The 22,288-nt window shown below is 34.7% G+C and overlaps 1 protein-coding gene across 1 annotated transcript in view; it reads right to left on the bottom strand.

Annotated features, from left to right (window-relative positions):
* The window catches only part of SCAPER (S-phase cyclin A associated protein in the ER), a 473,451-nt gene that overhangs the window by 347,351 nt on the left and 103,812 nt on the right, over window positions 1-22,288 (bottom strand). Inside the window, exons 9-15 of the mRNA XM_080809794.1 lie at window positions 19,631-19,893; window positions 15,893-16,126; window positions 10,713-10,883; window positions 6,300-6,375; window positions 5,957-6,074; window positions 5,572-5,683; window positions 2,705-2,845 (exon numbers count right to left, since the gene is read on the bottom strand). Of these exons, the coding sequence (XP_080665920.1) occupies window positions 2,705-2,845; window positions 5,572-5,683; window positions 5,957-6,074; window positions 6,300-6,375; window positions 10,713-10,883; window positions 15,893-16,126; window positions 19,631-19,893 (1,115 nt within the window). The remainder of the gene's footprint in view (window positions 1-2,704; window positions 2,846-5,571; window positions 5,684-5,956; window positions 6,075-6,299; window positions 6,376-10,712; window positions 10,884-15,892; window positions 16,127-19,630; window positions 19,894-22,288) is intronic.

Genomic DNA, 22,288 nt, shown 5'->3' on the forward strand with positions numbered 1-22,288 from the left:
GTAAAACTCCTACAAAAAAATTAAGAGAAAATCTTAGTGACCATAAATTTAGGTGAAGATTTTTTATTTATTTATTTTTTAAAGATTTTTATTTATTCATTTGACAGACAGAGATCACAAGTAGGCAGAGAGGCAGGCAGAGAGAGGGGAAGGGAAGCAGGCTCCCTGCTGAGCAGAGAGCCCGACGCAGGGCTCGATCCCAGGACCCTGAGATCATGACCTGAGCTCAAGGCAGAGGCTTTAACCCACTGAGCCACCCAGGCGCCCCAAAGATTTTTTATATAGGACACAAAAAAACACAAAGCATAGAAGAAAAAAGTTAATACATTGGACTTTGGCAATTTTTAAAACTTCAAAACACACTTTAAAGAAAAGGAAAAGGCAGGATGCCTGGATGGCTCAGTCCATTAAGCATCTGCCTTCAGCTCAGGTTATGATCCCAGCGTCCTGGGATCAAGTCCCACATCAGGCTCACTGCTCAGTCTGCTTCTCCCTCTGCCTTTGCTTGCCACTCCCCCTGCTCATGCTCTCCCTCTCTCTCTCTGACAAATAAATAAATCTTTAAAGAAAGAGAGAGAGAAAGAGAAAGAAGAAAAGGAAAAGGCAATCCAAGGACTATAAGAAATTATTTATAAAATATAGATCTTAATATCTAAAATACATGGAAGTCCTTTAAGAAATCTTTTCATTTTTGACAACATGGATGAAACTGGAGGGCAAGATGCTAAATTAAATAAGCCAGACAAAGAAAGACAAATGCTATATGGTATCATTTATATTTGGAATCTAAAAAAAGTTGAACTCATAAAAACAAAGAGTAGAAAACTGGTTGCCAGGGGCCGAGGATGGAAAAAGAAATAGGGAGAGGATGGTAAAAGTGTATAAAGAGGATGGTAAAAGTGTAAGATGAATAACTTCTGAGGATCTAATGTGCAACACGGTGACTACAGTTGATAACACTGTAGTGTATAAATGAAATATGCTAAGAGAATAGAATTTAAACATTCTCTCTCTCTCTCTCTCTCACACACACACACACATAGATAAATATATGAGGTGATGGATGTCTTATTCAACCTGATGAGGGGAATGCTTTTACAATGTATATGTATATCAAATCATCATGCTGTATACTTTATATGCCTTACTATTTGTCAATTACATCTCATTAAAGCTAAAAAAAAGAATATAATAATAAAACAATCTAACTTTAATAAATAAGATGTTTGAACACACATTTCACCAAACAAGAGATAAAGATATGAAATAAACACTGAAAAGATGTTCAAAAATGAAAATTAAAACCAAATGAGATATCATAGACACATAATAAAGTGGAGTGGCTAAAATTACAATGTGTAACCATGTCAAATGTTGGTGAGAATGTGCTTAATTAGAACTCTCATCCACTGCTGGTAAGAATGTCTAATACCACAACTATGCCCTGCTTTCCGAAAGTTCTCATTATACCACTTTGCTTTTATAAGAGACCTACACTAGCACTTGTTTTTGCTAACCAAAAGAAATCCAAAGAGGATGTCTGCTTTATGAAAAAAAGCAAAAAAACAAAAATCATGTTCAGTGTCTGTTTTTACAGTGAGCCATTATAGAGTCAGCACACCCCAAACAGTATGAGTGGCGCTGCCCTGCTCCTTCCCTGGAAACTACACTCAGCATCTCAGCATCAGGCCCCACAGTTTTGAACTGTCTTTGTGAATATCTGAGCTTTGTCTCAATTTATTTTGTGCATCCATTAGCAAGATGTGTCCTAACGTATCAGAAAAGCCTAAAAGATATTATTTTTCCATATAAATTAATTGCATCTTTATGCCATTTTAGATTATAAAAAGTTTCATAGGAACACTCTACTTTAAGATAGTGGGAGGAAACCTATATAATAACCACTTTGGAAAACCGTATAAGTTAAATATGAACTTATTATGAGGCTCTGCTATTTCATTCTTAGATATTTACCAGAGAAAATAAAGGCACACATCTGCACAAAGACTTGTACATGACAGTTCACAGCAGCTAGATCTATAATGACCAAAAAACAAAGTAAACAAATAGCTACCAACAGGTGACCGGATTAACAAATCATGGTATTTAGTGCTCGCTTCGGCAGCACATATAATAACAAATATGGTATTTCTACAACACAATGGTATACTTCTCAGCAATGAAAAGGAAGTGATACACACAATAGTACGGATGACGTCCAAAGTAACTATGTTGAGTGAAAGATGCCAGAGGAAAAGAATATATACTGTATGATTCCATTCATATAAAATTCTAGTGAATGTTAATGTCCATAGTGACAAAAAGCAGATCAGCAACTGCACAGTAACAGAGTTGGAAGAAGGAATGAATACAAGAAGCATGAGCAAACTTCTGAGGGCCCTGTAACTGCTTCTTATCTCCATTGTGCTGAGGATTCAGAAAACCATACATGTCAAAACTCATCAAACTGATGCTTTACGTATGTGCTATTTGTTGTCTGTCAACTGCACCTCAAAAAAGCTACAAAACATTAATATACATCTCAAAGGATTATTGTAAGTATATGATTTTGCACCTAATATGTTTTAAGCGAGCCTAATACTCTGGCACAGAATAATTACTTCACAAATATCAGCTTCTTATATTAACAACTGAAAAGAGAACTTAGGGAATTAATTCAATGTTCAAAGCACCTAAGATATACCTTAGCTTCTTCCTCTTGTGCTTTTTTAACAATTGCTTGTAATTGCACCTCTCGTTTAAATTCAGCATGAAGTAATTTCTCTTCCATCATCCTGCGTCGTTGATCTAATAATTCTTCCTTCCACTTCCGGACATCTTTCTCCTATACAGAGTGAGATAATCACACATAGTAATTTAACAGATAAACAGCTTAGGAATTACAAAGTCTGGAACCTAGAAAGCCCTAAAGGAGCATGACTTGTGATTTAGAACCCAGACTAGGAAGCCAGACTGCTTGAGTTCACAAACTACCTTGGTCCCTTGCTAGCAAAAATCAAAAGTTGGCTCAACATGAGTGGGAGTAAAACTAACATTTCAGTTGAATTTCAGCTATATAATTATGTGCTTAACCACCTAAAAAAGTATAATGTGGAAACAGCTATGGATTAGGAGCTAGAAGACAGATCTTTAAAGCTCTTTGGTCAGCCAATTATTAGTCATATGCCACTGGAAACAGTACTTTACCTCTCCTAGACTCATTTTTCACATCTGTAAAATGGGATTCAGTAACTGTCCAACTCTGTGAGCTACAAAGAAGTCTGGTGATGAGACCACATATGTAAAACAGTGCTGAAACAATAACCTATTATACAAACAGAAAGTGGATTTATCATTAAAATCAAAGAGAAACTTACATAAATGGAAAAATTAAACCAAAGAACCTCTAACATCTTGTACAATTTCAAGAACTTATTATTCTGTTTGCATGAATACTGGCAGATTATGTTACATAAGAAAATAAACTATATAATTTTATTTGTCTTAAAGACACAGTAAGAAGTGCCCGGGTGGTCCAGTCAGTGAAGCATCTGCCTTCAGCTCAGGTCATGATCTCAGGGCCCTGGGATTAAGCCCCACATTGGGCTCCCTGCTCAGCGGGGAGTCTGCCTATCCCTCTTCTTTTCCTTCTGTCCCTCTCTGCCCCACTCATGCTCACCTGTCCTCTCCCAAATAAATAAATAAAATAAACTTAAAAAAAGACACAGTAAGAGGGGAAGTTGTAGTTATGTTACAACATTTCTCTAAAACTAAAAATTAAATAATATATTAACTCTTACAGAACCCCATAACATGGAGTCTGTTTTTCATTTTGATTTACTCATTCTAAATGATTAAAATAAAAATAATGACAAATTCTTGAGATTCAGGTAAAGATAAAAGTCACAGATTTCCTCTTTTTCTGGTCAACTTTTCTATTGTACAAAACAATCTTATACTACACCTCATTTTTAAAAATATTTGGATTATTTGGTCCAATTATCTCTCAAAATTTAAAATATACATAATAAGTAAGGCAAACTATATTTTTTTGAGATTTTATTTTTAAATAATCTCTATACCCAACACGGGGCTCGAACTAACAACCCTGAGATCAAGAGTCTTTCACATGCTCTACCAACTGAGCCAGCCAGATGAAAACTGAGCCAGACAGAGATGAAAAATATTTGCCCCAAAGCAAATATTTTTCATCTCTGTATATTAGTACTCCTTTCTAGTACTAGAAGATAACAAAGGAGCTCACCTATAACAGTCACATATCTTTTGTCATGTTGTGATAGGTACTTAAAGTACGCAGGCTCCAAGATGGCTCCCAGCAATCCCAGTCACCTGGTATTCAGATCCTTCTGTAATTCCCACCCACACTGTATCAGGATTCTGACCAATGGAATATAGCAAAAGTGATAGCCTATCACATCCACGATCAGGTTATAAAAGGCAATGCGGCTTCAATTTTGGCAGTTCATTTGTTCTTTCCCTCTCTCCATCTCTATCTCCATCCCCAACCCCTTCGCCTTTCATCCCTTTCTCCTGGACTGTTTTCTGTAGGGAAGCCAGTGACCATGTCAAGGACACTTGGGCTGTGGAAAGGCACACATGACAAATAACTGAAGACTGTGGTCAACTGCTAAGCAGCACCTTAAGTCTACCTATAACCACATGAGTGAGTCCAAAAGTGGATCCTTCAGTTCCAAATGACTGATCCCAGCCAATAGCATGACTGCAAACTCATGAGAGACTCCAAATAAAAATCATTAGGCAAGACACTCCCAGGTTCCTTGCCCACATATACTGTGAGCTAATAAACATCTGTTGTTTAAAGTGGCTCAGTTTTAAGGTCATTATTATATAGCACACTTAACTAATATAGTACTTGCTTATATCTGGCATGTTGAAGTAATAATAAGAATGATCATACAATGAGCAACCGTCATCCTAACACTATGCATATACATATACATATACTAATACATAATTGCCACAGTTAATCATCATGTCAAGTTAATAATTATAATTGTCATTTTACAAATAAAGAAACTGATATGCAATATTGACAAGTAACTTGCCCAGGGCAATATTTTATCATGTGGAAAAACCAGAATTTGATCCCTGGTTGGCTATCTCCAGACCCCATGTTCTTCCCACTCTATCACACTGATCAGCTTAGAACCTTTTCTATAAATTCAGTCAGTACTCCACTTATTCAAACCTGATGATCTGAGGCTCAAAACTAACCTACCAACTCATCCTACACTGTCTACAAGACTCCCCAAAGAAAAGCCCCCATAAAAATGGCAAAAGACAAAGCACAGCTTAATAACCCATGCCAACTCTGCAAACATCAAAATTACTAGCAGATTTAGAAATGTCAACTTTTTCTTTTTTGCAGGCAACCTTCTGTAATTCAACAGGTAGAAATGTTTTTGTTTCCTAGAAAATTTAATTATTTTTATAGTTCTGCTAGCTTCTCTTAGACAAAAAAAATAGTCAAGTTAAAAATCAGCCCATCAATTTAAGGCTATCAGAATTTTCTAAATATTAAAAACTCACCCTTTCTAATAATTTCTGCAGCTTTAATGTTTTCTCTTCACGTAACTTTTCCCTTAGCTGCTGTGCTTTCATTTGTTTTTCTTCATGTTTCTTCTTAGATTCTGCAATTGTTCTATTAACACAAACAAATGGAAAGAAGACACAAATGTTTACATGATAAAGCCAAAAATATTTTCTTTAGTCTTCAACATTCCTAAAGTAAATATAAAAAGTATACAAAAGTAATTCTGGTCTTACATTTCAGGAAAATGTTGTCACTTTTCAATGAATCTGTAACTATCCTGAGTAATGTGCCTCATAATGTTGTTTAGCAACTCTATTTAATAATCAAGAGTAGCTATTTTCCCTTCTGTGAAACATTTCAAATTAATTTACAAAGCCCAACCTTTTACGAGATGGTGAGGAAAGTTTTTCATGCATGTGAATTCCGTGGCCTGGAGGTCTAGCAGGTTCCTCCTCTACCATATCCCCCCATGATGTATTTTGGCGCCAAGTTTCACGAGCTGACCAAAGAAAAGAAAACCACTGTAACTATTTAACCACATAGTTCTGTAAAACCAACATTTGAGAACAGAATTTTAAAAGGCATCAGCATTCCCACTCCAAATTATTTATTTTATACATAAACTCCCATTTAGTAAGATAATCTACTTTAAATCCCTCGAGCTACACACACAATGTGCATGCATGCACACACACACACACACACACCCCCACACACAGAATACCTTCATAATCTGCAAGGACATCATTCCAGTCCATTGACAAACCACAGAAAGATACACTCCCACTGCCCATGCTGGCCTAAAATATAACAAGGAAAAGTGAAAAAGAAATACTTGAACATAATTATAACCTTAAAAAATGAACTGCAAATGTAATTTTTCTAATATATTTAACAAACAGTTCAAAACCAGAAAAAAGTTATATACCTCTTTTAGTTATAATAATCACCAGGTTAAAATATTATAGGCTATACGTTTTAAGAGGAAGATAAACCTACTTTTCTTTAACAGCAGAAACAAATCAAGTAAATTGAAAAGAAACATATTGGCCTCATATTACCACGTAACTCTGCCATATTCATAATACACATGAGAAGAGCTCAAGATTATTCTCTGGGTATTAAAATTTAATAAAAAAATTTTGAAACATTTATAGTTATGTCCATTCTGTAAAAAGTCCCTCTTAGCAACATATATATCCTGAGGGCTTAGTGACAGCAAGGCATTATTATTTGCCTTTTATTAGTGGAAAAGAAAAAAAGTAAAATACCTTAGATTCTATTTCAATCTCTGCAATTAAAATCTGATTAATGTTCTTACTTTTTTGAAGATTCAATTTATCGATCGGTATAACAAGAACAACAACTTCCAACTTTTCAATGAAATTATATATAAAAACACTTTATAACGGCAAAAGTGCTAAAGAAGGATTTCCTATTGTTTTTGTAACAACTGTAAGTCCTTCTGGCCCTATGAATTTTATTTCTAAACGTAATTTTTTGAACAATTATGTTAAAAATTCTAAAAGGTCACAGAAAGAACCCAAGGTGGCAGTGAAGTAGGAGGACCCCAGGCTCATTTTGTCCCGGGAACACAACAAGGTAACTATCAACTCATCCCCCAGATATCATCCTGAAGACTGACAGGACAAACTCTACCACTAAAGGGAGAGAAGAGGTCACAATGAAGAAGATTGGAAGTACAGAGACATGGCTTAGGGGAGAAATGGATCAGATTGCTGATACTGCAAAGGGGAGGGAGCACTGGTCGCAGGGAAGGGCGAGAGAGAGAGACACAAGCACACAGGAGAATGCACAAAGAGAACGTTTCCCCAAAGCCTTTCGTTTGGAAAATGAGAGGGGCTGAATTTTGTGAGTTCTTGCAACCAGCACGGCTTAAAGATTTGGAGTTTTAAAAGCCAGCAGGCTTGGCTAGGATGGAGCCCAGAGGGCACAGCCCTGCTCCTGGAGAGAAGACAGGCAAAAAACCAGGGGCAGACAGTGTGGAAATAGTGATCTGAAGAACACCTGGGGCACACAGTGGGAGACTATTCACTATTCTAAGAGCATTTCCTTGAGGTGCAGCACAGCATTCACAGAGATGCCTCTCTGGGAACAAAAGAGCTAGAAAGAGCCATTTCTCTTCCCCACCCCTCAGCAGAAACACAGAGCCATCTGAAGGAAGAAGTTCAGCACCAACGCTGCCTGCCTAATTTGCTTACGTCATACCCTACACCCCTGCACTCTGGCAGAACTGCACTTCTTGGTCAAGCTTGCCTCAGTCCCAGAATGGTTGGTCCCTCCCCGCAGAAGATCAGCATAAACTCCTGCCCATATCACAAACCCTGAACAGAGTTCTGCAAGGCCTCAGTTCAGAGAGTTGGTGTCAGATCTCAATTCACAAACACACCAGAGCACATCTGGTTAAAACTCACCACATTCAGCCCAGGGATTAAACAGCAGGCATGGAGAGCCTCTACAGACAACTGGCCTGAAGGATAAAGCAGCCAAAACACAACAGCATACCAAAACAAACATAACAAAGACATTCCATGAAGGGCCAGACCTGAGGTACGACATGACCTCTTCTTCAGAAAGCCATTACTTTCAGGAGACATAACTGGCTTTTTTTAACACAGGCAGAAGGCAGAAACTTAGACAAAGTGCCAAGACAAAGAAATGTATCCCAAATGAAAGAACAAGATAAGGCCATGGCCAGAGATCTAAGCAAAACAGATATAAGTAACATGCCTGATGGAGAATTTAAAGCAACAATCATAAGGATATTCACTGGCCTTAAGAAAAGAATAGAAGACACCAGTGAGACTCTTATGACAGAGATAAAAGAGTTTTTAAAAGACAATAAGAGATGAAGAATTAATAAATGAGATTGGAAACAGGCTTGATGCAATGAACAGCAGGCAAGAAGAAGCAGAGAAACAAATTAGTGACCTCAAAGATAAAATAATGGACAATAATGAAGCCAAACAAAAGAGAAAAAAGAATTATGCAACACAAGAATAGATTTAGGAACTCAGTGACTCCATTAAATGTAAAAACCTGTTTTATAGGAGTCCCAGAAGAGGAAGAGAGGGGAAAAAGGAGCAGAAAATTATTTCAAGAAATAATGGCAGAAAAGTGCCCTAATCTGGGGAAGGAAACGGATATCCAAATACAGGAGGCGCGGAGAACTCCAATCAAAATCAACAAAAGCAGGCCAACACCAAGACATACTGTAATTCAATTTGCAAAATATAGTGATAAAGAAAAAAATCTTAAAAGCAGCAAGACAAAAAAAGTCCTTAACTTACAAGGGAAAACCCATAAGGCTAGCTGGAGATTTCTCAACAGAAACCTAGCAAGCCAGAAGTCAGTGGCATGCTACAGTCAATGTACTAAATGGAAAAAATCTGCAGCCAAGAATACTCTACCCAACAAGGCTATAATTTAGAAGCAGAGATAGAGTTTCTCAGACAAATGAAAACTAAATGAGTTCATGACCTCTAAACCAGCCCTGCAAGAATTATTAAAGGGGACTCTTCCAGGGCAAAGGAGAGATCAAAAGTGATAAAGACAAGAAAGGATCAGAGAAAATATCCAGAAACAACTGTAAAATGGCAATAAATATGTATCTATCAATAATTATTCTAAATGTAAATGGACCAAACACTCCAGTCAAAATAAACAGGGTGTCAGAATGGGTTGAAAAAACAAGAGCCATCTCTATGCTGCCTACAAGAGACTCATTTTAGACCTAAAGACACTGGCAGATTCAAAGTGAGGGGATGGAAAAACATTTATCACACAATACTTATATCAGACAAACCAGACCTTTTTCTTGTATCATTTTTATCTTTTTTCAGTATCAGGGTAGTATTGGCCTCATGGGATGATTCTAAATGTGTTCCTTCTATTCCATTATTTATAAGATATTGACAAAGATTGTTATTAATTTTTTTTTTTTAATGTTTGGTAGAATTCACCAATGACACCATGTGGTCTTGAGCTTTTCTCTGCTCAGAGATTTCGGATTCCCAATTCAACTTTCATTCTTGTTATTGGTGTACGAAGACTTCCTACTTTCTGGATTCAAGATTCATGATTCAATCTTAATAACTTGTATGTTTTTGAGAATTATCTATTTGTTTTTTTCCTAAGTTATCTGATTTGTTAGTATTTAATTGTTTATTGTAATCTCTTATCATCTCATCTGTTGTATTATTTTCTCTTCCATTTCTCATTTTGGTTTTTGACTCAAAAATTTTTTTTTCTTAGTTACATAGTTAAAGCACTGCCAATTTTGTTTCTTTTGGTGGGGTCATGACTTTCAATGTTATGTTATTATTTATTCTGGTCTCTATTTTATTTATTTCTGATTCTTCTTTACTTCCCTCCTCTACTAAATTTCAGCTAAGTTTCTTCTTTTTCTGCTTCCCTGAGGTGTAATGTTAAGTTGTTTACTTCAACTATTTTTCTTAATACAAGTATTTAAAGCATAAATTTCACTCTAATGTCTGCTTTTGCTACATCCCATAGGTTTGACACATAGTGTTTTCTTTTTCTTTTGTTTTGAGACTTATTTTGATTTGCTATTTCATTTCTTATTTGGCCCATTACTTGTGTAGTAGTGTGTTAATATTTACATTGTGGATTTTCCCACTTTGTCTTATTGTTGGTCTTTAGTTTTGTACCACTGTGGATAGAAAATATACTGGGTATGATCTCAGTCTCCTTAAATTTGTAGTATTTGTTATGTCTCTTTTTATATTATTTAGCCAGGGGATTCTTCAGTGTGTACTTAAAGAAAAATGTGTATTGAATTTTTCTTGGATGGAATCTTTTATATATATCCTTTAGAACATGTGTTCTGCTGTATGCTTCAAGCAAAAAATGTTCTTGTTAGGAAAAAAAAATACCTTTAACTGAGGATACACATTAAAAATAAAGTATATCAAAGGTGGAGAGGGATGAAATACGTGATGGGGACTAAGAGTATACTTACTATGATGAGCAATGAGTAATGTTGAGAATTGCTGAATCACTATACTGTATACCTCACACTAATATAATACTGTATGTTAACTACAGTGGAATTTAAAAAAAATTTTAAAATAAAATTAAAAAAATAAAAGCTCACAGAAAAATCACTGTCGTTGTCAGTTTCAATATTAATATCATTGTTTTCTTCTGCTTCAATTTCTCTGGTTAATTGTTCCTCTTCAGCAATAGCACTAGCAATGGCTTCTTCATTGGCCTTTTCTAGACGATCTGCTAGCTCTTCCTTTTTAGCAAGAACTTCTGCCATAGACTGTAAAGTTAAAAATAAACAAAAGAATCAGTTGAGTAGAAAGTTAAGTAATCATCCTTTCTTTATGTTCTAATGACACATTCAACAGTATGCAAAAAAGTAGCATTGATCTGGAATTATAAAACGTGGGGTTCAATATACGTTCAACCACTTGCTACCTGTGTGACTTGGAAGCTTCTTAACACCAAAAGCATATTTTGTATTCCACAAAATGGTACAATAATCCATGACTTACCTTCTTTATCAGACCGCTATGTATGAGAAACTGTGAAGTTATACAAATGACAGGTATTATTAATTTCAAAGTATGAATTTAGTTTGAATGCCAAAATTCAAAACAGTTGTAGATCAAATATCTTTAAAACAAAAGAAAAATATATAAAGGGAACACAGAAAGATTTTATTCTGTAATGGTGATGTTACTTTCTGAAAATGTATATGTAACTTAAAAATACACATTAGAAAAAAGTATAAATAACATGCATCTAAATCATTAATTAATAAATTCATATGATAAGCTAAAAATGTGTACTAGAAACTGAAGTAAACAATGAAATAATAAACAGTTATGACTAATAAGCCAACAAAGGAGATAAAAATGGAATTATCAAACATAATTAATCCGAAAGAAGAGAGGAAAGAGAAGAAAAAGGGGGTGAAAAAGAGGTGAGTCAGAGAGAAAACAAATCATACGATAGTATATTTAAAGGAACCATATCAATAATCAATAGAGTGGAATAGTCTAAACACCTTAATTAATAGAGATTGTCAAATGGGATAAAAAGCAAGATCCAAACATATGCTGCCCAAAAGAAACTTAACTGAAATATCAGAATATAAACAGATTACCAGTGAAAGTGCTATAATGCTAACACTAATCAAAAGAAAACTGAAGTATTAATACAGATTTCAGAGCAAAAATATCAGGAGGGATAAATAAGGTCATTTCATAACCATAAAAGGTTTAATTCATCAAAAAGACAAAACAAACATAACCACTTATGGACTTAATAACAGAGATTCAAAATACATGAAGCAGAAGTGGACTGAACCACAAAAGTAAATAAAATTAATGCGAATCTAAACTGTGGAAAAAGCCAAGATGTCCTTCTACAGACAAATGGATAGAGAAGATATGGTCCATATATACAATGGAATATTACTCAGCCAACAGAAAGGATGAATACCCAACTTTTGTATCAATATGGACAGGACTGGAGGAGATTATGCTGAGTGACATAAGTCAAGCAGAAAGAGTCAATTATCATACAGTTTCACTTAACTTGTGGAGCATAAGGAATAACATGGAGGACATTAGGAGAGGGAAAGGAAAAGTGAATTGGGGAAAATGCGGAGCGGGAGACGAAGCATGAGAGACTATGGAGTCTAAGAAAAACAAACTGAGGGTTTTGGGGGGGGGGGTGGAGGGATAGGTGAGCCTGGTAGTGGGTATTAAGGAGGGTACATATTGGGGCACCTGGGTGGCTCAGTGGGTTAAAGCCTCTGCCTTCGGCTCAGGTCATGATCCCAGGGTCCTGGGATCAAGCCCCGCATCGGGCTCTCTGCTCAGCGGGGAGTCTGCTTTCCTTCCTCTCTCTCTGCCTGCCTCTCTGCCTGCTTGTGATCTCTGTCAAATAAATAAATAAAATCTTAAAAAAAAAAAAAGGAGGGTACATATTGCATGGAGCACTGGGTGTGGTGCATAAACAATGAATCTTGGAACACTGAAAAAATTAAATTAAAAAAAAACTTAATGGGAATATAAAAAGGTGCTACTGGTTTGGAAAACAGTTTGATAATTCCTCAAAAAGGTGAAACATAAAAAGTTACCATATGAGCCAACAATTCCTAGATATTTACCCTAGAAAAATGAAACCATATACCCACACAAAAATGTATATACAAATATTTAAAGCAGCATAATTTATAACAGCCAAAAAAACAGAGACAGCCCAAATGTCCTCCCAGTAATGAATGGATAACATGTGGTGTATCCATACAATGGAATATTATTTGGCCACAAAAAAGGAATGAAGGCTAAAACATCAATGAACCTTGAAAACATCATGCCCAGTGAAAGAGGCCAGTCACAAAAGACCACACATTATATTCCACTTCCATGAAATGTTCAGAACAGACAAATCTATACAGATAGAAAGCAGTCTGTGGTTATCTAGGGTTGGAAGGATGGAGTGAAAGGGAGTGACCGCTAATGGGTATTGGGTTTCTTTCTGCAGTGATGAAAGTGTCCTAAAACTGATCACGGTAATTGTTGCACAACTCTGTGAATATGCTGAAAAATATCGAATTGTAAAATTTAACTGGGTAAACTGTATGCTATGTACATTTTACCTCAATAAAGTTGTATTTAAAAAAAGAAACAGTTTCACAGTTATATTCAGAGATTTTAATATCTCTTTCTCAACTGATAGAACATGTATTGAAAACTGGCATGGATCTAAGAGACCTGAACAATACTCTCAACAAAACTGACCTCTAGGTATCTTTGTAGGAGAAATGAAAGCATATGTTCAAAACAAAGACAAACGTTCATGATGCCATTTTTCATAACAGAGAAACTGGACTCAAACATCTGTCCACAAGTGAATGGATGGATGAACATTCTGTGTGGATGAATATACTGTGTTACAAGCATACAGTAGAATACTTCTAAAGACAGTAAAAAGAATGAACTATTAGTACACACAACCACATGGATGAACCTTAAAATAATTATGCTGAGTCAAAGAAGCCAAACAAAGGATTATATTACTCTATTCACGTAAAGTTTTGAAAATACCAATCACTATATAATGACAGTAGGACAGTGATGACCCCAGGAAGGAAATACTGGGAAGGACAGAAAGGAGGGATTACTAAAGGGAAATCTGAAAACTTTCAGAGGAAATCAGTATGTTCATTTTCTTGGTTGTAGTGATGTTTTTATAGGTATAAACACGTTAAAATTTAAATAATTTGTATATTTTAGATACCCGAAGTTTACTGAAAATCAATGATACTTCAATAGAGGTATTAAAATATGCAAATGCTTGAGCCCCAACTTATAACTGAATTGGTTAAGAGTGGAGAAGGGCACTGGTATCTTTATTAATGCTTTCTCCTCCTTCCCCCACTTCTATCTACTCTCTTGATAATCTGTCCCACCAAAACACAAAAGATTGCTTCTGGGGAATAAAACGGGGGGAAGGGAGTTTAGATGAGAGACCAATTCTTTGCATTATAAGCTTTTTCTCTATAAACCCTAGATTATTATACAAACTGACTGTTGTTAATGTGCAACAAAGACCTTACAACTTAAGAACAATTTAAAAATACAAATATTAAAGTTGAATATATATAACTTTGCAGAAAGTTCTCACATGAGCCTATTTGCTCTCCCAATTTTATTTTCCCCCATGTACATTTCTACTTAGTCTCTGAAGACCTGAAAAGATTTTAATGTAGAAGTAGAGCTTATGGATGAAATAATGATTCAATTATTCATATACAACTTTTAGTATTTTCATACTGTGATATTCAAATAAATATCTACATGTATCACTTTTTTAATTTCCAAATTTTCATTAAAATTTCAAATTTTAGTAAATCTAAAAACACAGATCCATTGTTAGCTAGGTTTTATATTACCACAGTTTTACAATAGTGGCAACAGTTGACCTTAAAGTAGAAAGGTTCTAAGTCATTTTTTACCAAAATTTCTGTTAAATGAGACAACTGCAGAGTTTTACATTTAACCAGCTACATGATGATACTTATTAAGAAAGAAAACAGTTCTCTCATCACTGCAGCAATTCTCTATAATCCCCCACTGAGAACCTAAAGAGGTACATCTAGAGCAAACCAAAGACTTATCTCTGCCAAGACAAATTAAAGAACAAAATTTTTTAAAATCTTAGTTTAATTAAAATTCCTCTAACAACTCTAAAAATAGATGAAGAGTCATATATAAAGCAGAGTACATAAAATATATAAATCTGATTCTTAAAATAACCAAGAGTTTTTAATATTCTACCACAAGCTTATTTACATATGTGATCAAAATAAAAGGGATGAAAGAAGAATTTTTAAATACTTTTTTAATTCTTATTTAAGTATGGGATCTTCTCCTCTTGAAATATGATTCTCACAAAATAAATAACAATATGATATCTAGCTGTGAATATAAAAAATATAAAAGTGATCAACTTCTATCCCATACATTGTCTAGTATTTATATGATCATAATTATATACAACCTTTAAAAACAGTCACACTAAAAAAGTCAAGTTAAAATACAATTTGCTCTTATTCCTTATTTTAAAATCTTAAATGTTTTTCTTATTACTATAACCCTTATTTTTCTCTTAACCCTCATCAAGTTTCATCTATATCTAATGTTATTATGTCAAAAAAAATGTATAATTTGGTCTAATACCATATGCTGATAGCATCTTTCAGCATGATGAGGCCTTAAGTTTTGAAGAAACAATTGGAAAAAAAAGTTGGAAACAGAAAGACATGAAGATAAATAAGTAGTCATCCAAAAACATAAACTTCTAACTCCAAATCAACACATTTTAAAATTTCCACAACAGAAATGGTAAGTAAATTTCATCTTAAAGACCAACTCCAAGCAAATGATAGGAGCTAGAGAATTTTTAAAAGTACAGTAGGCAGCATTTCCCATCCATCAGAGTGCTAGATGTTGCATGGAAGACTTTATTGTTACTGGTTTCATTTGTTAATGCCAGACTAAGGAACACTTGATCAGATCACAAACTGAATGATTTTAGCAATAGTTATTTAACTTGGACAGTCTCATTTTCCTCCTCTACAAAACAAGAAGAATCTTAACTATATTAAAAGCTTGCGATAAGAATAAAATGTTAAACTGATATAACATATATAAAATGCTTTATAAACTGTAAAATAACACACAATTTATTATTATTACTAGGGTTTATTCCCTTTCAATATATTTACTCATAATTCTGATAAGTTGTTCTTACCAAGTTAGCAGCACTCACATTTGAAATATCTGAAGGATCCATTTCACTTTCTATCCCTGCTTTTTCTGCTGAAAACATGTCATTTGCTTGCAAAGGAGGTGTGTCAGCTTGCTGAGTAATTGAAACACACTCTGTATCAATATGAACAGCAGGTATTTCAGAAGTTCGCACAGAACTGTCTTGTAAAGTACTACCGCCAGAGTTCTTGACATCATCCAATGTACTCACTGTGAACTAACAAAACACATTTGCAGAATGACTCAGAGATAATAAAAAATACTCACAAACTACTCCATTCTAGAAAAACTGATTATACTAAACCTATCAACTAAAGCAGCAGTTGACTAGCCGACAGATGACCCATTCGTCTTTTTTGTATGTTTCAAGTTTAAAAAAGAAAAAAAAATTAAGCAACCACAAATTTTATTTGCACACCTACTATGTATATAGGGCACTGTCTGAAATGCTTTATGAAATTAAGCTATATTATAATTATATTTTTTTTAGTAATGATTCTTGATGAGTATTTTATATAGCTCACAAAGGAAATTCTGGTTGGAAGTATAATACTTTGTCTTATATTCAAATAACTAAAGATATTTATGTGGTTTTTCCAAAAGTTGTCTGCCGAATACCAAATGAAGGCACTTTTCACCAAAATATGCACTTTGAGGGAATTTTATTCAAAACATGACACTTGCTCTCTTTAAATAACATTAACAAACCTTAAAGTATCTTTCATGTAAAACCACAATGGTACACAATACCAATTCTCAGATTTAAAAGAGAAATATACCATAAAAAGTATAGTATATTATAGCACGAAGTCTCACTACTTATGTAATTCCTATCTAGATTTCCATATCCTCCTCATTACCCTTTAGGAATATTTAACACATTAACTAACAGAAACAGGAAAACCATTTAAGTCAAATAAAATACTGTCTTAGGCCAAATACATATCCATTTTTTTAACTTTCCAATTTAGTAAAAAGAAACAAGTTTTTATTTTCACATTGTAACAGAGTATAGAAAGAACGCTGCTGTTTTCCAATTATATTCAGAGTAATGAGCTCCAGGTAGAACTAAAATCTAAAATTGTGAATTTAAAATCCACTAACATCACTATTTAAATAAACATTAGATAAATACTGCAGTGGCTATAAAACTCCAGTTTGATTAATTATTTATATAAATATTAAACTTTGTCAAGTCTTATAAACTACTTTAAAAATTCTATTGGTCAAAACTTAGTGTGTCTCACAGTGTTGATTTTAATGTAAGTATTATTTAAGTTGTATCACATTGTTTATATTACTATCGACATTATCTATACATTAGTCACCATAGTTTATAATCTTCTTGGCAATATTTACATTAGCATTACTGATGCTTACAATATAGTCAACCCTGCATATTAAAAAATCAGTATCATTTATACAACAAAATCAAAGCTAAACTATAAAGTAATGTTGAAAAATATATAAATAAGCTAATTCCATGTTTAGAACAACAGTGGAAAAATGTTATCAATTAGCTTGGATACCAATAGCAATGACTTTTTATATTGAAATATTTTAGCAATCCTTTAATTACTCAAAAGCTATATGTAAGGATTATTCCTAAAATCCCAAATCATGTAAGCTTATTCATTACACAAAACCAATGTAATTATTGTATTGTTAAATTTTATAACTAAAATAAATGTTAGCAAAAATGCTAGGTGTTAATGTTAAGTGATTTTTTTTTCTGTTGTCTTTGTTCTTACTGGTTTTCCTCATTCTCCTTTCTGTACTGGACAAAATGACAAGATGGAAAAATTCACATGAAAAGAAAGAATAGGAGGCAGTACTCACTGCCAGGGATTTAATCAATAAGGATATAAGTATGATGTCTGAACTGAATTTAAAACGACTATAAAGATACTAGCTGGGCTTGAAAAAAGCGTAGAAGACACTAGAGAATCTCTTACTGTAGAGATAAAAGAACTAAAATCTACTCAGGATGAGATTAAAAATGCTACTACCAAGATGTAGTCCCAAGCAGAGGTCATAAAAATAAGGATGAACAAAGCTGAACTATATGTTAAGTGATTTAAAAAGATTTCTTGGGGCGCCTGGATGGCTCAGAGGGTTAAGTGACTCTTGATCTTGCTTTGGTCATGATCTCAGGATCATGAAATCAAGCCCTATGGAGGGCTCTGTGCTCAGCGGGGAGTCTGCCTGAGAGTCTCTCTCCTTCTCTTTCTGCCCCTCCCCCGCCTTGCACAGCTGCGCCGCACCCTAATAAATAAATAAATCTTAAAAAAAAAAAAAAAGACAAAGAAAACCAAATTTGAAAAAGAGAGTCTTCATCAAGTTTAACATTAAAAGGTTTCTTAAAGATAACCCCCAAAAAAGTACTGATTATTTTCTATGTGTTTAGGACTCTGCTCCATAATGTGGGAAATTAAAAGGCAACATAAGATACTGCTCACAAGGAGCTTCCAATCTCACATGGGCATATATACATTAAGGAGTTACAGAACATCAGGAACAATGTACAATTAAGAGCAATTATCATCATTAAGAAGAAAAACATGGAAGTTGAGTAGAGTTTCCAGTAACAATAAATATATTAGAGGTAAAGAAAGAAAACATTAAAAATCAGACACTATTCTAAACTGAGAAATATTATGACTATTTTACAACTCTTCTACTTAGCCCCTGTGTCATCCATAAAGTACAATTTAAAATAAATTTAAATAAATAAAGTACATATTAAAATACAGTATCTCTCGTATTTCATTTTACATAAAATTATACTAATTGAACATGAATCTTTATATAAACAAATACCTGACAAATTCATTCCTTCATCAAATAAGTAAAATAAATTTCAAATGGACTAATAGCAGAAATACTGAGAACATCAGCTCTAAAGAACTGTATTAAATATCAGCAAATTATTCTACACTTGGATTGCAGGACATAAAAGGAGAGCAAGTCCAAAAAGATCCTTACTTTCATCATTACTTTTAATAACACTTCAAATGAAGCAGTAGGATGACACTTAAAACAAAAAAATCAACAAACTTGGGCAAATTAATATCATATGCCTTTAGATACCCTCTCAGAGCAATCACTTTATTTCTGTCAAAAATGCATAAGCTCACTTGGATAATGAACTAACTGAAAGACATTCTACAAAAAAAGAAATGCAATGTGTTCTTCAAAAACATTAACAGTGAAAGACAAAAATAAAAACTGCCCCAGGTGAAAGATGTTTAAAAAACAACAACAAAGCTAAATACAATGCGTGATTTAGACATTGGATCGTGGCTAAGGGAAAAAATTCTATAAGGAAATTACTGGGACATGAATATGAATTATAAATTAAATGAAAACACTATACAGATGCCAAATTCCCTGAATTTTACAATTAAAATGGTTAAGAGTTTCTTTATTCCTTGGAGATACATGCTATATTTAAAGGTGAATAATTATGATGTTTGCATTTTATTCTCAACTGTTTAACATACAATATGTGTTTGTGATGCATTGATACAGAGAGAAAAGAAAAAAATGAGGTAAATGTTAATCTGTGAATCTAGGTAAAGGAGGGTTCATTGTTCATTCATGCAACTTTCCTGGAGATCTGAAATATTTCACAATAAGAAGTTAAGTAGGAAAATAAGACATTCCAGCATAGACATATCCTTTATAAAAAGGCAGTAAAAGGATTTGCAGAATGTACTACCTGGGTTCTTTCAGCAAGAGGATGGTCACAAGAGTGTAAGGAGTCTTTGGACCGAAATTCTATAGTATTAGAAAGTCCATCTCCAGCAAATTCACCTTTCTGTATACTTTCGTCAGGTAAAAGATGTATATTTTCTTTATCACTGTCATCCTTTGACCTTAATGTTTCTGTTGCTACTGAAACTTTTGTCGTCACTGCTGTTGATCGTGAACGAACAGGCCTTCCTCTTTGAACAGTCTCCCATCCTTCAGCATCTTTCCGTTCTATGCAATTGAGGGAAGGAAATAAATCAAGATTTATTTAGATGATATTTTCAAAAATCTATAAAATAAAAACATTTCCAATCTAATTCCCACTAAATGTAACTAATATACGAACAGGACACTAATTTCATGCAAGGCATAATGTGTGTGTGTATGTGCATGTGTAGCGTCTAATACAACTACACTGTGGGGTAGGTATAATTTTCTCTATTTTACAAATGACAAAACTGAGATTCAGATTAAGACTGCCATAAGGCCACAGAATCAGAAAGTAGTAATAAGGGGCGCCTGGGTGGCTCAGTGGGTTAAAGCCTCTGCCTTCAGCTCGGGTCATGATCTCGGGGTCCTGGGATCGAGCCCCGCACCGGGCTCTCTGCTCAGCGGGGAGCCTGCTTCCTCCTCTCTCTCTGCCTGCTTCTCTGTGATCTCTGTCTGTCAAATAAATAAATAAAATCTTTAAAAAAAAAAAAAGAAAGAAAGAAAGAAAGTAGTAATAAGCATTTATATAGTGTGTACTATGAGACTGACGCACTGTGCTAACGAGGTACCTTATACAGTGCATACTATATGCTAATACTGTTCCAAGTGTTTTAAACAGAGTAACTACTAATCTTCACAACAACCCTGTAATACTAGTACTATCATCCCAAATTTTTTAAATTATTTCTAAAGATTTTATTTACTTATTTGTCACAGAGAGTAGAGAGGGGAAACAAGCAGGGAAAGCTCTAGGCAGAGGGAGAAGCAGACTCCCTGCTGAGCAAGGAGCCCGATATGGGACTCAATGCCAAAGCATGACCTGAGCTGAAGGCAGACGTTCAACCCACTGAGCCACCCAGGCGTCCCGTATCATCCCAAGTTTATCATTGATAAAATCTATTATTGTCATTTCATTTATCCCATTTATCATTCAGAAAAATGATACAAAGAGAGATTAAGTAATTTCCCAAGGTCACACGCCCAGGAAAGGTAAAGCCAAGATGCAGCAGGAACTGGAGTTGCTTATCACTTGACCCTTTCCCCCACCCCTACGCTCAGTGTGGCCCAGTAGGAAGATGAACCTCCATATCCACTGAGCAGCAATGAGACTGAATGAAGCAGTACAAGTCAGAACTGGTAAACAGTGGTCCTCCCTAACCCCAGGGTCAGCGGGGCCCAATGGCAGCACAGCCTCCACTTCCATTCAGCATCAAAGGCAGAGTGGGAAATAGGGACTAGTCAACATTCTGTTCTCCTCCTTCACCAGTATCAGCAGATCCCTGTAGAAAGCTGAGCTCCCACTCGACCAACATTAATGTAACAAAATGAAGTGCTGGAGAGCAGGTTTACTTGGCACATGGATCTCCCTTCCCCTTGCCAAGGAGGGACCTAAGAATCTACCTCATCATACAGCAACAAGATGGCATGAGTTGTCCTCCCTTCAATCACAAACACATATTGTATGCTAAACACTTCCTCCCTTCCTGGTTCAGTGGGCCCCAAAGAAGGGATGAGCTTTTACAACCAGGAGGAGCCAACGAGATGGTAAAATGTGGTGTAGAAGTTTTGCTGGGAAAGTGTCACTGAGAACAAGAACAGAGTCTCAGGGACCTGTGGGCCAATTATAAAAGAGGTAACACGTGTCATCGGAGTCCCAGAAAGAGAGGAACGAGAGTGTAGAAGAAGTATCTGAAGAAAGGCTGAAAACTAGCCAAACTTAGTGAAAGATACAAACTACAGATTCAAGAAACTGGGAAATGTATCCCCCCCAAATCCAGGCTAAGACACATTATAATTAAACAACTGGAAAAAAAAAAGAAAGAAAGAAAGAAAAAATTATTGAAAGCAGCCACAGGGAAAAATATATTATCCATAGAGCGACATAAATTCTAATGGCAGCAGATTTCTCCTCTGAAATATTGCTCGCTAGGAGGAAGTGACATGTTTTTCAGGGACTGAAAGTGCTATCAATTGCAAATTCTATATCCAGTGAAAATATCCCTCAGGAATGAAGAATAAATAAAGGCATTTTTAGATGAAGGAAAAACTGAAAGAACATATCAATAGTAAACCTCCCATTTAAGAATGGCTAAAGGAAGCTCCCTAAAGAAAAATAATAGGACAAGAAGGTTTAAAAAAAATCAAACAGGAACAAATACTGCAATGAGTGAAGGTAAATAAACTATTCTTCTCACTCTCTTGAATCACATTTGAACGTAAAACAAAAAATTAAAATACCATTTAATATAGGAAACAATATAATTAAGGCAATTACACATAGAAGTTGAGAGAATAAAGGGAAACAATTAGGTTTCTACATTTCATTCATGGTGGTAAACATCAAAGCCAGTAGAGTATGATAATTTACATATGTACAATGTAATACCTAAGGAAACAACTATTAAAAAAACTGAAC

The sequence above is a fragment of the Martes martes genome (assembly GCF_963455335.1).
Source record: "Martes martes genome assembly, chromosome: 7".
NCBI lineage: Eukaryota > Metazoa > Chordata > Mammalia > Carnivora > Mustelidae > Martes > Martes martes.